This window comes from Lynx canadensis, chromosome D4 (genome assembly GCF_007474595.2).
Source record: "Lynx canadensis isolate LIC74 chromosome D4, mLynCan4.pri.v2, whole genome shotgun sequence".
In the NCBI taxonomy this organism is placed as follows: Eukaryota; Metazoa; Chordata; class Mammalia; order Carnivora; family Felidae; genus Lynx; species Lynx canadensis.
The window spans coordinates 62037991-62051887 of NC_044315.2; the positions used below are offsets into that span (position 1 = coordinate 62037991).

Consider the following 13897-nt stretch of genomic DNA (forward strand, 5'->3'; position numbering starts at 1 on the left):
CTCTCTCCTGCGGTGGCCCATTTTATTGTATCTAGACCTGCTGCCACAGTATTCCCTCTCAAACTTGAATATGAGCATACTTCTGGCTTTAAATTTGTTAGTGCATCTCTACTGCCCATAAGATCTAGTACAAACCCTTTAGCTTGGCATTCAAGGCCCCGCACAATCAGCTCCCATTCTTGAACTTCCTTTCTCATTTTCTTAGCCACAGCACTCCCCCCTTCCCCACCCCATGCACTAGCCCTATGGCAAAAACTTATTTTCCCTAATGCATTTTGGTGTTTTGCATTTTTTTTTTCCTTTTAAATAAAATTGGGCACCAAGTCCTGATGAATGTTCAGCCCTTAAGGGGTACAAAACTTATCCAACATCACTTTGCATCTCCCTCATTCAATAGACATTTGAGTCCCAATACACATAAAAGGTAAATAATGCAGCCTCAAATCTTTTTTAACAGCCATTCAGTTATATTCGATCACATTGAACATGTGTTCCTTGAGGCCTTTCTCCTAAGAACTACTCTCAAGTCAGCTCTCTGCAATCCAATATTTGAGTGTTATCTTTTATTTACAATATTTTTAAAGCTAATTACAGGATTATAAATTTATTCCAGTTAGCTGCATATGCTGCTTTCAGTGTTGTGTGCTGCCTTGTTGAATGTTTATGAATTTTCATTCTCACTGCCTTAGATTTGGTCTGTTCTCTGACCTGAAGGCTACAAATTTGATTTCAAAGGTACTGATTAAAAGCAAGGAATTGAACAGAACTAAGACCCGACCTTGAGGAAGCTCTGTCCTGCTTTTCTAGTTAACAACCTGGTAAGATATACTAAACATGCCCCTTATCAGCTTATTAACATTTACTATTCTGAATGAAATGATGGATAAGTCATGCATAACTAGGAACTCTAGGCTTTTTTAAAATAACAATCATTAAATATGCATTATAAATATTCACTTTATTTTAAAAGAATTGGAAGATGTTACATATATTACACACTACATATAATGGCACATGTCAGCCTTGTAAGCTTAAAAATAATCTTTCCCCAAACTGGGATTGACTTAGACTCCAAGTATAAAATGACTCTTGGCCTATAGCACCAACCCAGGCCCAGAGGAAAGCCAATTTTGAACCTGTCTGTCCTCTGGCATTGGGCTTCCTGATATGACACTGAGGGGCCTCTCCCTCTGGTTTTGTTCCCTAGCAGTATTGAGGCCTGGCACAGGGACCCATTTGACTATACACTGCAGGCCTGGGAAATCAGGGAATCTAGAGTGGGGAGGTCCTCTAACAATTTTACAATGGAAAAAATTAAAAACATATGTGCCTTATTGTCTTTGTTTTTGATCTATACATCCAGAACAAGACTCTACAAGATAGAAGGTGGTTAGAATTATTGAAGTACAATTTCTCTGCTGGTTTTTGTCTTTGGAAATGAACATGTCACGATAGGAGGAGCCTTAAAAGGGATCTGGTTCAACAGTGGTAACCTGCCTGCTCCACTAGTAGCTCAGATTTAGGTATAATTCAAAGTTTTAAATGCCATCCATATGCCATTTTGTTAGACAAACACATAGAAATTTAATAACACTTTTCATTTTCTTTTTCTTAATTTGTAAGGACAGTTCCTGCCAAATGTTCTGGCTTATGGCTCTCCTCCTCTTCATAGTATGTTTAAGTTACATATTAAGAATCCAAAAAATACCACTATGGAATTTTCATAAGCAATATCCGACCAATCAGTAAAACACAGTACACAGTGTGAAAATTTTCATTTATTCCCCTCCCCGTATCCAGAATATAGACCCTCTTAGCTTTGAGAAATGTGATAATGAAATACCAACAGAACTGATCATATGTAAAGAAAAGCACATACCACACAGGAAACATCCCTAAGTCCTCCCTAACCTAGCAGTGCGAGTTCACGGTATGTTTCTGGCGATGTCACCTTTCACTTGATTTATAAAAATTTTACAGGACAGATTTAAAGCAAAGATAGGCCTCTGGTTTTTATTTTTATTATTTTTTTTATCCCTAACAGATTTTTAAAAAGAGGCTATATTAAATGACAATGCATTTTGAGTCAGGGGGAGAAAAAAAAAATTAAAAACCCAAAACTTCTTTCAGTTTATTCAAAATAAAAATACACATAGAATTATGAAAATATAGGTTTACTATTTCCACCACGTAAGTTGATGCTGCTGTTTGAAAGGCTTGCAAATCGTTTTTCAAGTTTTTAAAGCTCATCTCGATCCCTCAATAAAGTATACCTATATTCGCTGGGTGCTAATTTCTGGAAGGAGCTCTCAGGTGGACTGCTTGCTACATCTTGGACTTGCTACAAGAGAAAGAATAAAACATTTTATAGCAATATATTTTATGGAATTACACTATTTTAATAAGAGTAGATGAATGGTAGTTGTTTTATAATTATTTGCTCAATAATCACTATGTACCAAAGACCAGAGTTAAGCTTGAAATCTTACTTTCCCCATTTCAAATGCCCTTACTCATCAGATTCCCCAGGGCAAGGGTGCCACACAGCCCTTAACTGTGGACCTGTTGACAGTTCTTGGGGTGTACTGGAAGGAAACACAATACCTGCCACCTAGGGGCTTTCCTAGAATATTCTGGAGAGGCCACACGGCTGTGACTATGTCCCAAACCCTTCTGTCCTACAAATGACCACTAAGAGGATTAAAGGCACCCACTCTGTTCACAGAGCTTTTAACAATTACCTGGATGCCAGAAATTAGTTGACATAAGAAGGAAAATACTCCATACTTGTGCACCAACAGTAGACAAAAATACACAGTGGAACTGTAAGTGTGACTTCTAAGAATTTCAGATATCTAAGACTATCCTTTATCTCCACATTATGAGCTCCTCAAGAACAAACATGTAGTCCTTGTTTTAATATCCCCTGTAGTTAACAGAGGCATATAATGCCTGTGTTACACACTCTGGATACGGACTCATTCCCGTTAAATTGGGAAAGCAACATCTGCAAAGTTCCCATTTTATTTTGTCATGTTCCCCTTCTCCAATACCTTTTTTATTTATATTTTTACTGAGATATATGTTTGCTTTAAGCCATACTTACATTACTATAAAATGTAGGTTTACTGTCTAATGGAGAAGTATACAATAATGGTAAGTAACATCTTTTCCTAATCTGATAAAATATTAAGCAGGCTTACTTTCCTGAGGAAAATAATTGCCTTTGGGTTATTGCCAACAAACCGTTTGCTTCTACAGTTGTTTAATTATCAAAATAAAATCTGACCTCAGACTTCAAGGAAAAAGCGTATCATTGGATTCTTACAGGGAACTCTTGACACTGAACGTAATTTGACTCTTTAAGAAAAATTGACTTAGCTTTTATTTTTCTATGTGGAGGTTCCTTGGGCAAAATAGTGAAGTTCTGGGCATATGAAATGTGAGTTTTGTTATGTATCATTGTGGTAATAGACATGATATAAATCAATAATGAATCAAAAATGCAATTTTAGGGGTGCCTAACAAAGCAGAAACATAGAAATAGTCAAATTTTCACAATAAAAAGCAAATAAAAAACTTTCATAAATAGCTGTCAAGCATTCTAAATCTCAAATGAGAAGCTGCATTAAACCTTAAGTTTTGAGCAATTATGAATACTATATTGGTGAGGGTGCTTAGGATGGTTTAGCAAGAATACCAAATCATTATTTTCTTTGTATTGTGGTCAATCTCCTGGCCACAGAGGAAGACTTAACCAGTTAATGGAATCCACTGATTTCTTCACTGATCCACCTACTTCCAATTCTTACCTCCAACTTCTGTATTTGAAGCCAACTGTATTTAACCCTTTTACTCCTATTCCATAAAGGAGGTACTCTAGACCACTTTATCAAGAAATTATATTGTACCATTCTTGCAACTTTTCTTTTTTTTTTAAGTTTTTTTTAAGTTGTTTTTTTTAAAATATATGAAATTTATTGTCAAATTGGTTTCCATATAACACCCAGTGCTCATCCCAAAAGATGCCCTCTTCAATACCCATCACCCACCCTCCCCTCCCTCCCACCCCCCAGCAGCCCTCAGTTTGTTCTCAGTTTTTAAGAGTCTCTTATGCTTCGGCTCTCTCCCACTGTAACCTCTCTTTTTTTTTTTTTTTCCCTCCCCTCCCCCATGGGTTCCTGTTAAGTTTCTCAGGATCCACATAAGAGTGAAAACATATGGTATCTGTCTTTCTCTGTATGGCTTATTTCACTTAGCATAACACTCTCCAGTTCCGTCCACGTTGCAACTTTTCTGAAGTTTCACAATTTTAAAAATTAATTTTGAAAGGAATATAATTTATATATTATCTACAGTCTGTTCAGAATTTCTTTATAAAGATTTTCAGAAGCACACACTCAAGCCTGTGCAAGAGGGTTAGTTCCTCTTCAAGGCTAACTGAAAAAGAAAAAAAGAGTTCCCACTGAGAAACAAGAGTCTTACCTGTCCTGGGGCAATATCGGTTGGATCCGGACCATGATGGAATTCTCTGTGCAATTTTCCAGAATGTAAGTCAAATACAAACTGCTTGAGTTTTCCAGGAATTCTAAAACCAAAGTAAAATAAAAATTTAGCTTAAACTGTTAAAATGGACTTACCTATATTTTACCAACTTCCCCATTTTTTATTTAAATTTTACCTACAACCCCATCATTTTACCATAACTATCAGAAGCCAGGTATACTGAAAACATTTTTATACAGTGTAATCATGAAATATGGATACTCTGTTTTGTGTTCTAATTCTTGTACTTGTTTCACAGAAATTTCCCGATGCTTATTTTAACAGATGCATTAGTCTATCAAGATGCTGTCCTAAAACTTACTTAACCATCCCTTATTGTTGGACATTTATATATTTTCCTTAATCTATGTAACTAAAACTCATGTTCTGCAGAATCACTAAAAATAACAAGTCTTAAGGGAAAAATAGTGTTAGGTGCTAACCACTTACAACTACGTAGTTTTGTATTGGGGCGCCTGGGTGGCTCAGTTAGTTAAGTGTCTGACTCTTGATTTCGGTTCAGGTCATGATCTCATAGTGGTGACATAGAGGCTGGCATTATTGGACTGGGCATGGAGCCTCCTTACGCTTAGGATGCTCTCTCTCCCTCCCTCTGCCCCTTCCCGTCCCCTGCCCAATCCAGAGAGTATGCTCTCCCTCAAAAAGAAAATTACTAGTACTGTTCAGCCTCTATCACTGTGTCGGCCAGGTGGATCCTCTGTAGCTTTAACCTGGAACTTATAAGTTCTTTTTTGAGATATTAACTGAGTCCTTGAAGGCATTCACTGCCAGTAGAACCAACTTTATCAAAATAATCTAAATCAGGGTATCGTTTTTTCGAGTTTTTTCTTCCTTAAGCACAAAGGAAAATTTCACAACTTCTTCAACCACACCAGCAGCTTCACTGGATAGCTTAACATTGTGAAAAGCAAAGTACTTCTCAAGGTCATAAAACTGTCCCCTCTCCTCTTTTTGGGTTGGGCGGACGTCTTTGTATACCACTAAAACATTATATTTAATGGTAAAAAAAATAAAAAAAATAAAAAATAAAACTTTGATGGCTTCAAAACATTCAGAGGAAAATAATGTGAACACAACTTACTTATATTAACATCCTTTTCCTAATTACCAGTCACGTTATAAGCAAATTTGCAGTATAAAAACATGCATTGTAGCAAAACAGATTACAAGGCTAAGCAGATTCATGTATCCACCTTTTTCCTGTTTTTAAAAAATTTTTAAGAGACACGGAGACAGCGTGGAGAGGGGGAGAAGGGAGGTGAGAAGGGGGAGAGAGAGAATCTCAAGCAGGCCCTGCACTGTTGGCACAGAGCCTGATGTGGGGCTTGAACTCATGAAACCACAAGATCATGACCTAAGCCGAAACCGAGAGTCAGAGGCTTAACTGATTGAGCCATCCAGGCGCCCCTACCTTTTTCCTTTGTAATTATTTCCTTGGGTTGTAGCAAATAAAGCAGGAATACAGATCTTCCTTGACTTACAAGGGGGATACAGCACAATAAACCTATCCTAAATTGAAAAATCCTAAATGGAGAACACATTTAATAATACCCAGCCTACCTTAAATGTGTTCAGAACACTTAAATTACCCTACTTGAGCAAAATCATCTAACACAAAGCCTGTTTTGTACCAAAGTATTTAAATCTCATATAACTTATTGAATTCTATACTGAAAGTGATAAACAATGGTTGTACGGGTACAGAATGTCTGTAAGTGTGTCAGTTGTTGACATCTGGGATCACAAGGCTTACTGGGAGATGTAGCTCACTGCTGATTGCCAGCACCGTAAGAGTATCTTAGTGCAGATCGCTAGCCTGAGAAAAGACCAAATTCAAAGTACACTTTCTACTTAATGTATTGATTTTGCACCACCGTAACGCAAAAAACCAAGTCAAACCATCATAAGTTGAGGACAATCTGTTGAGTTAATAAGAACTTTTGATAAAGTGTAGGCAAATTATACCTACAAAACATCAATTTTTGCTACTTGCCTACCTGTTTTTTGAAGGCTTGCCAATGTGTTTTTTTATTAAAATTTGTTTTGCTACTTTGACAAATAAAAGACACCTGCATTTTAATTTCTATTTTTTCAGAAATTAAGCATTTTCCTTGTTTTCATTAATATTTCTCCTTATATGAATTGTCAGTCTTTTACTGAAATATTGGTGTTTTAAAAATTCATTACATATTTTAAACAGAAATCTTTCTTCATATCCCTTACAAGAATTGCAATGCAGGTCCATAAACACTTTACTTCAGTAGAATTGACTCAATTTTTTGGTAGCCAAGAATAGCTGCTAGTTTCTTTTTATCCTCTCCCGAGGTCCTGCAAGTGTTGTTTCTTCCCTTCAATAACTCCCACTGAGATGTACCAACCAATAACTTCATTGTACACCCATTTTGGCTCCCCACTAGCTCCAATGCAACAGAGACCAGCAGGTGTCAAATGCACAGTTTACAAATACAAATGACTGTCAGGTAGCTGTATTGACAGAATGCCTCTGAAAGGTTCTCTGGTGCTGAAGAAATTGCACAGGCGCTAAAGATAAACACTGAGAGGAGATCAATTTAAATTTAATATGACATCATCTACTATGCTGTCATGCACAGCAAAGTGCTAAAATATATCCATTCAAATCAAAGAATCACAAATGGTCTCTAATGTTTAAGACAAAACCCTGTTAAGTTTGTTATTTTATAAAGTCCAAAGATGATCGCAACCAATATAATGTGACTAGCTTCTGCTTGTCAAAAAATAATTTATAATTAAATCTTAAATATAACAAATTCATAGAGAACACTCAAAACAGATTTTTTCCTAACTTGATTCCCCTTGTCAACAGATGAGAGAAAGAATTGTGAGTAAAAGGCAAAGACAAGGGAGATACGATGAACCTGAACTGATGTGGGAGGAAAAAAAGATTACAAAAGAGCTCTTATCTAGCTTGTGGCTAGAAACTATCCATCATTATTAAGTAAGAAACACTGAATCAACAGAATATTGTCAAGAAAACAGACAACATGGTTATGTGCTAAAAAGGAAAATAAACGGATTCTTGCCATAATAAATTCAATTATATTTTCACACTTTAGGGTACAGTTTTTCTAATTAGAACACCTAAGTGTTTCTTTCCCACCTTCCAAACAGTTTTCTGTTTGTTTTCAAGTTTTATTTTTAGGTGATGCAAAATTTAGAAACTGGGAAATGCACAAATGGTAAGTATCACTAAATGAACTTTGACATATGTATAACAGTGAGAAGCATTTTTATTTTTTAAAACCTTACATACAGTAGAATTCACTCTTCTAGGCTTACAGTTCTAGGAGTTTTAACATATGCATATAGCATCTAGTTACTATCTCCACAAATAGGATACATAACAATTCCAACATGCTTTTTTTGGTCAGACCTTCCACTTCCCCCTAACTCCTGCCAACCACTGATCTGTTCTCTGTTCCTATAATTTGCCTTTTCTGAAATGTCTTGTACTTGGAATCATGCAGCATGTAACCATGAGACTGGCTTCTTTTATTTAGCTTACTTCTTTTGAGATTCCTCCATTCTGTTGCATGTATACAACTATTTGTTCCTTTATTGAATATCTACTCCAATGAGTGGATATACCATACTTAGTCATCCTTTTACCCACTGAAGAGCATTTGGGTTCTTTGAAGATTTTGGTTATTCTGAACAATGCTACTACAAACATTTGTACACAGGTTTTTGTGTGAACGTGAGTTTGTTTCTCCAGGAAAAATACTGGTATATTACATGCAAGGTGTAAAATGTTTACTTTTTTAAAAAAACTGCCTAATTGTCCAGTGTCCTAACTGCAACGTGTAAGAGTTCGCTTGCTCCAGGGGCACACGGGTGGCTCAGCTGGTTAAGTGTCCAATTCTAATTCTGGCTCTCAGGTCATGACCTTAAGGTTCATGAGATCGAGCCCTGCCTTGGGCTCTGCTCTCCCCAATCATCGAGCCTGCTTGGGACCCACTGTCTCTCCCTCTCTCTCTGCAGCATCATCCCCCGACCTCGCATGCACGCTCTCTCTCAAAGTAAACATTTTTTTGAGTTCCACCTGCTCCATATCCTCACAAACATCTGGTATATCAGTATTTAAATTCAGCCATTCTAAAAAATGTGTCATAGGATCTCAATGTGGTTTTAATTTCCAGTTCTCTAATGGATAATGGTGTTGAGCACCCCTTCGTGTGCTTATTTGCCATTTGTTTACCTTCTTTACATTCAAACAATATCCTTTATGGAGCAAAAGTGTTTAATTTGATGAAAGCCAATTTATGAATTTTTTTGGTGGGGGGCATGGTGCTTTGGGTGTACTAAGAGCTCTTTATCTAACCTTAGGACAGAAAGAGTTTCTTCTACATTTACTTCTAAGAGTTCCATAGTTTTACCTTTCACATTCAGGTCTACAATCAATTCTGAGTTAATTTTTTTAAAGTTTATTATTTATTTTGAGAGAGAGAGAGAAAAAGAGAGAGAGGAGGGGCAGAGATAGAGAATCCCAAGCAGGCTTCATGCTGTCCGTGCAGAGCCTGATGCAGGGCTTGATCTCACCAATCATGAGATTATGACCTGAGCTGAAATCAAGAGGCGGACACTTAACTGACTGAACTACCCAGGTGTCCCTGAGTTAATTTTTTTACAGAAGTTATTTTTTTATGGTATGGAGACGTTCAGGTGGAACAGCACCATTTATTGAAAAGATTAGCCTTTCCACTAAATTATCTTTGCATCTGAAAGAAAATCACTGTGTGCCTATTTCTAGACTTTCCATTCTATTCTACAGCAATACATGCCTATTTTTTTCACCAAATATGAGGCTGTTTTAAATATTTTAGCTATATAGTAATTAGGTCTCAAAGTCGGGTATTTTGAGTCCTTTAGCTTTGTTTCTTTTTGAATTTTGTTTCAGTTATTCTCATTTTAGCTTTCGATGTAAATTTTGGAATCAGCTACATCTATAAAAAAATCTAGTTAGATTTTGATTGAAATTGCATTAAATCCATAGGTCAATTTGAGGAGAATTCACATCTAAACAGTATTAAGTCTTCTAATCCACACAGTATTTCTTCATTTTTTTTGGTCATCTTTGATCAGTGTTTTGTAGTTTTCAGCAAACAGATCCTACATATATTTTGCTAGGCGTATATTTAGGCAGTTTTTATTTTTATTTTTATTTGTTTTTGCTTTTGGAGCTATTATGAATGGTACTTTAAAACGTTTTGTGATTTCCTAATGTTCATTGTTAACATATATATATATAGAAATAAAAGTGATTTTTTAAAAGGTGACTTTGTGTCCTGCTGAAATCATCCATTAGTTCTAGGAGCTTTCTTGTACATATATTGGGCATTTCTACATAGATAGATATTCATGCCATCTATGAAGAAAGTTTCTTTCTAGTCCAAACATTTCATGTTTATTTTTTGGTATATGGAACTTGCTAGGACTTCTAGTACCATACTAAATACAACTGGTGAGAATGGACATCTTTATCAAAGACAATAAAATACTTCGGAATAAATTTAGCCAAGGAGGGAAAATATCTGTATATTGAAAACTATACAACACTGATGGAAGAAGACACAAATAAATGGAAAGATATCCTGAATTCATAGGTTGGAAGAATTAATATTGTTAAAATGTCCATACTATCTACAGAAATCTACATATTCAGTGCAATCCCTATCAAAATTCCAATGGCATTTTTCATAGAAACAGAAAAAACCCTAAAATTCATATGGAATCACAAAGGACCCTACATAGCCAAAGCAAAATCAATCTCCAGCAAGAAGAAAAAAGATGAAGGCATCACTGTGTTATTTAAAAAAAAACAACAACACAATTTTAACGTTTATTTTTAAGAGAGCACAACCAGGGGAGAGGGCAGATAGGGAGACCCAGGATCCAAAGCAGGCTCCAGGCTCTGAGCTGTCAGCACAGAGCCCAACATGGGGCTCAAACCCATGAACCGTGAGATTGTGACCTAAGCCAGAGTTGGAAGCTTAACCAACTGAGCCACCCATGCGCCCCAGGAATTTTTTTAATTTTTCTTTTTTTTTTTTTACATTTATTTATTTTTGACAGAGAGAGCGAGAGAGAGCGCACAAGTGGGGGAGGGGCAGAAAGAGAAGGAGACACAGAATCCGAAGCAGGTTCCAGGCTCCAAGCTGTCAGCACAGAGCCCGACATGGGGCTTGAACTCACAAACCACGAGATCATGACCTGAGCTGAAGTCGGACGCTCAACCGACTGAGCCACCCAGGCGCCCCTCCAGGAATTTTTTTTTTTAATGTTTATTATTTTTGAGAGAGAGAGAGAGAGAGAGAGTGTGTGTGTGTGAGCAGGGGAGGGGGCAGAGAGAGAGGGAGATAAAGAATCTGAAGCAGGCTCTAGGCTCTGAGCTGTCAGCACAGAGCCCAATGAAGGGCTCAAACTCGCAAACCATAAGATCATGACGAGCTGAAGTTGGATGCTTAACCGACTGAGCCACCCAGGCCCCTCACACTGTGTGATTTTAGAATATACTACAAAGCTTTAGTAATCAAAACAGTATAGTACTGGTATAAAAAGACACAGACCAATGGATCATAATAGAGCACCCAGAAATAAATCCACACACTCACAGTCAACTGATGTTTGACAAAGGTACCAAGATACATAATGCAGAAAGGATGGCCTTTTAAATGGTGCTGGGAAAACTGGATAGCCATTGGCAGAAAAATTAAATTGGATCATTATTTCACATCATATATAAATTCAACGCAAAATGGATTCAAGACTTAAATATAAGACCTGACAAACTGTAAAACTCCTAGAAGAAAACATAGGAGAAAAGCTTCTTGATCTTGGTCTGGGCAGTAAATTTTTGGATATAATTCCAATAGCACAGGCAACAAAAGCAAAGACAGACGAATGTGACTGCATCAAACTAAAAAGCTTGTGCACAGCAAAGGAAACAATCAACAGAGTGACGAGACAACCTACAAAATGGGTACGTAAACCATATATCATAAGGGATTAATATCCAAAAAATATAAGGAACTAAAACAATTCAAGAGCAAGAAAACAACCTGATTTTAAAAAGGGCAAAGGACTTGAAAAGACATTTCTGAAAAGAAAACATACAAACAGCCAACAGGTACATGAAAAGATGCTCATATCACTAATCATCAGGAAAATGGAAATCAAAACCAGAATGTGCCATCGCCTCACAGCTGTTAGAATGGCTTTTATCAAAAAGACAAAAAATAAGTGTTGGCAAGGATGTGGAGAAGAGGGAACCCTTCTCCCTGGGAATGTAAACTGGTATAGCCATTACAGAAAAAGGTATGAAGGTTACCCAAAAAACTAAAAATAGAACTACTATATGACCCAACAATCCTGCTTATGGGTATTTACTCAAAGGAGATCAAAGCATTGTCTTGAATGGTTATCTGCACTCCCATGTTCAATGTAGCACTATTCTTAAAAGCCAAGATAGAGAAACAACCAGCATCCATCAGTTGATGAATGGATAAGGAAAATGTGGTGTGTACACACACACACACACACACACACACACACACACACACAGGAATATTATTCAGCCTTAATAAAGAAGGAAATCCTGTCATTTACAACAACAGTGATGAACCTGAAGGACATTATGCTAAGTGAAATAAGCCAGACACAGAAAGACAAACACTGCACGATCTCATTTATACGTAGAATCTAAAAAAGCAGAACTCATAGAAGCAGAGGGTAGACAGGTAGTTAAGGGGGACTGGAGCGGGACTGGGAGAGAACGGGGAAATGTTGGTCAAAGGATACAAAGTTTCAGCTACAGGAAGAGTATGTTCTAGAGATCAAATGTACAGCATGGTGACTATAGTTACTAATACTGTATTATATACTTGAAATTTTCTAAGAGTAAGTAAATCTTAATTGTTCTCAAAAAAAAGTATGTGAAGAAATGGATACATTAATTTGCTTGATTATGGTAGTTATTTCAGTGTATAAATATATCAAAATTATCATGTTGCACACCTCAAATGTAAGCAATTTTTGTCCGCTATACCTTAATAAAGCTGAAAAAAAGGAGAGGGAAGACAAAAGAGAAGACAGACATAGAACCTGGGGTAGACGAGGAACCAATCTATGTGGTTTGAGCCAGATATCTGGGGAATGTGTACTAAGAGATATAAGGAGACCAGTCAGTTGATTAGAGTTATAAAGTCAGAGTTGAGGCCACATTTGTCATGATAAATCAGAACCACCTCCATGCAGAAGTCATGGCAGGGCAGAGGAAGAAGCTGGTATCCAGAGAGAAGGATGGAGCAGATGTGAAGGAGCAAGAGAAGAGTTTTTGGGCCCGAAGAAGGGCAGAGAGTAGCTGCACCTCCTGCAGTTCTCGTCCTTGTCCTGTTCCTGCAGTTTTTCAGCACAAGCCCCTTGTTTTGAGCTCCGTGGAGTGAGTTTCTGTTCCTTACAACGGCATGTCCTCTGACAGCAACAGAACTATCCAACAGACCTTTCTGTGAAAATGGAAAACGCTGTATCTGTGCTGCCAAATACAGTAGCCACTACCCACATGTGGCCACCGAGCATTGAGAGCACCTAAGAAACGGACGTTTAAATTGTACATCATTTTAATTAAAACTTCAGTATTCATACATGGCTAGTAGCTATCATATTAGCACAGCTTTACGATTATCACAAGGGGTCAAAGACAAGACGCACAATCAGTAAAAGCTAATGAAAGAGCCAGAAAAAAGAAGACCACGATGATGTCCTAGAACTCAAGTAGGTGTTCGTCCTAAAGGACGAGTTTGGTAAAGCCCCGTTAGTAGCAGTGTGTTATGAATTTTGTCACGGGAAAACCTGGATTCAGACAGCGGGTTAAATCATGGAACAAGCCAAAGGCACACTAGCCATTAAAAGTAAAAGGAAAAAATTTAATCATACGGGAAGATGCTTACAATGTGTGGATAAATTAAAAAGAAAATTCATAAACTGGCATGGCCCTGATTACATTTATAATACACATGTGTGTCTAGATATCTGGCTTGTGGATTTATGAGTCATTTTTAATTCTTTGGCACTTTGTTAACTTTCAGAATTATCCACAAAGAACATAAATTTTTTATAATCAGAAATAAAGGAACAAATGATATGTTTAATGCACATATGCATAAAAACAGTAAATATCTTTGCCTGGTTCCTGATCTTAAGGAGAAAGTAGTCAATCTTTCACCATTAAACATGATACTAGCTGTAGGTTCTTTATAAATGTCCTTTATCAGATTGAGGAAGTTTCCACATATGC

At 37.0% G+C, this 13897-nt stretch overlaps 1 protein-coding gene across 1 annotated transcript in view; it reads right to left on the bottom strand.

The window, feature by feature from the left end:
* Window positions 1–1765: 1765 nt before the first annotated feature.
* Window positions 1766–13897, bottom strand: part of ERP44 (endoplasmic reticulum protein 44) — a 96088-nt gene continuing 83956 nt past the window's right edge. The window contains exons 11-12 of the mRNA XM_030294437.1: window positions 4486–4588; window positions 1766–2341 (exon numbers count right to left, since the gene is read on the bottom strand). Coding sequence (XP_030150297.1) covers window positions 2240–2341; window positions 4486–4588 — 205 coding nt within the window. The 3' untranslated portion in view covers window positions 1766–2239. The remainder of the gene's footprint in view (window positions 2342–4485; window positions 4589–13897) is intronic.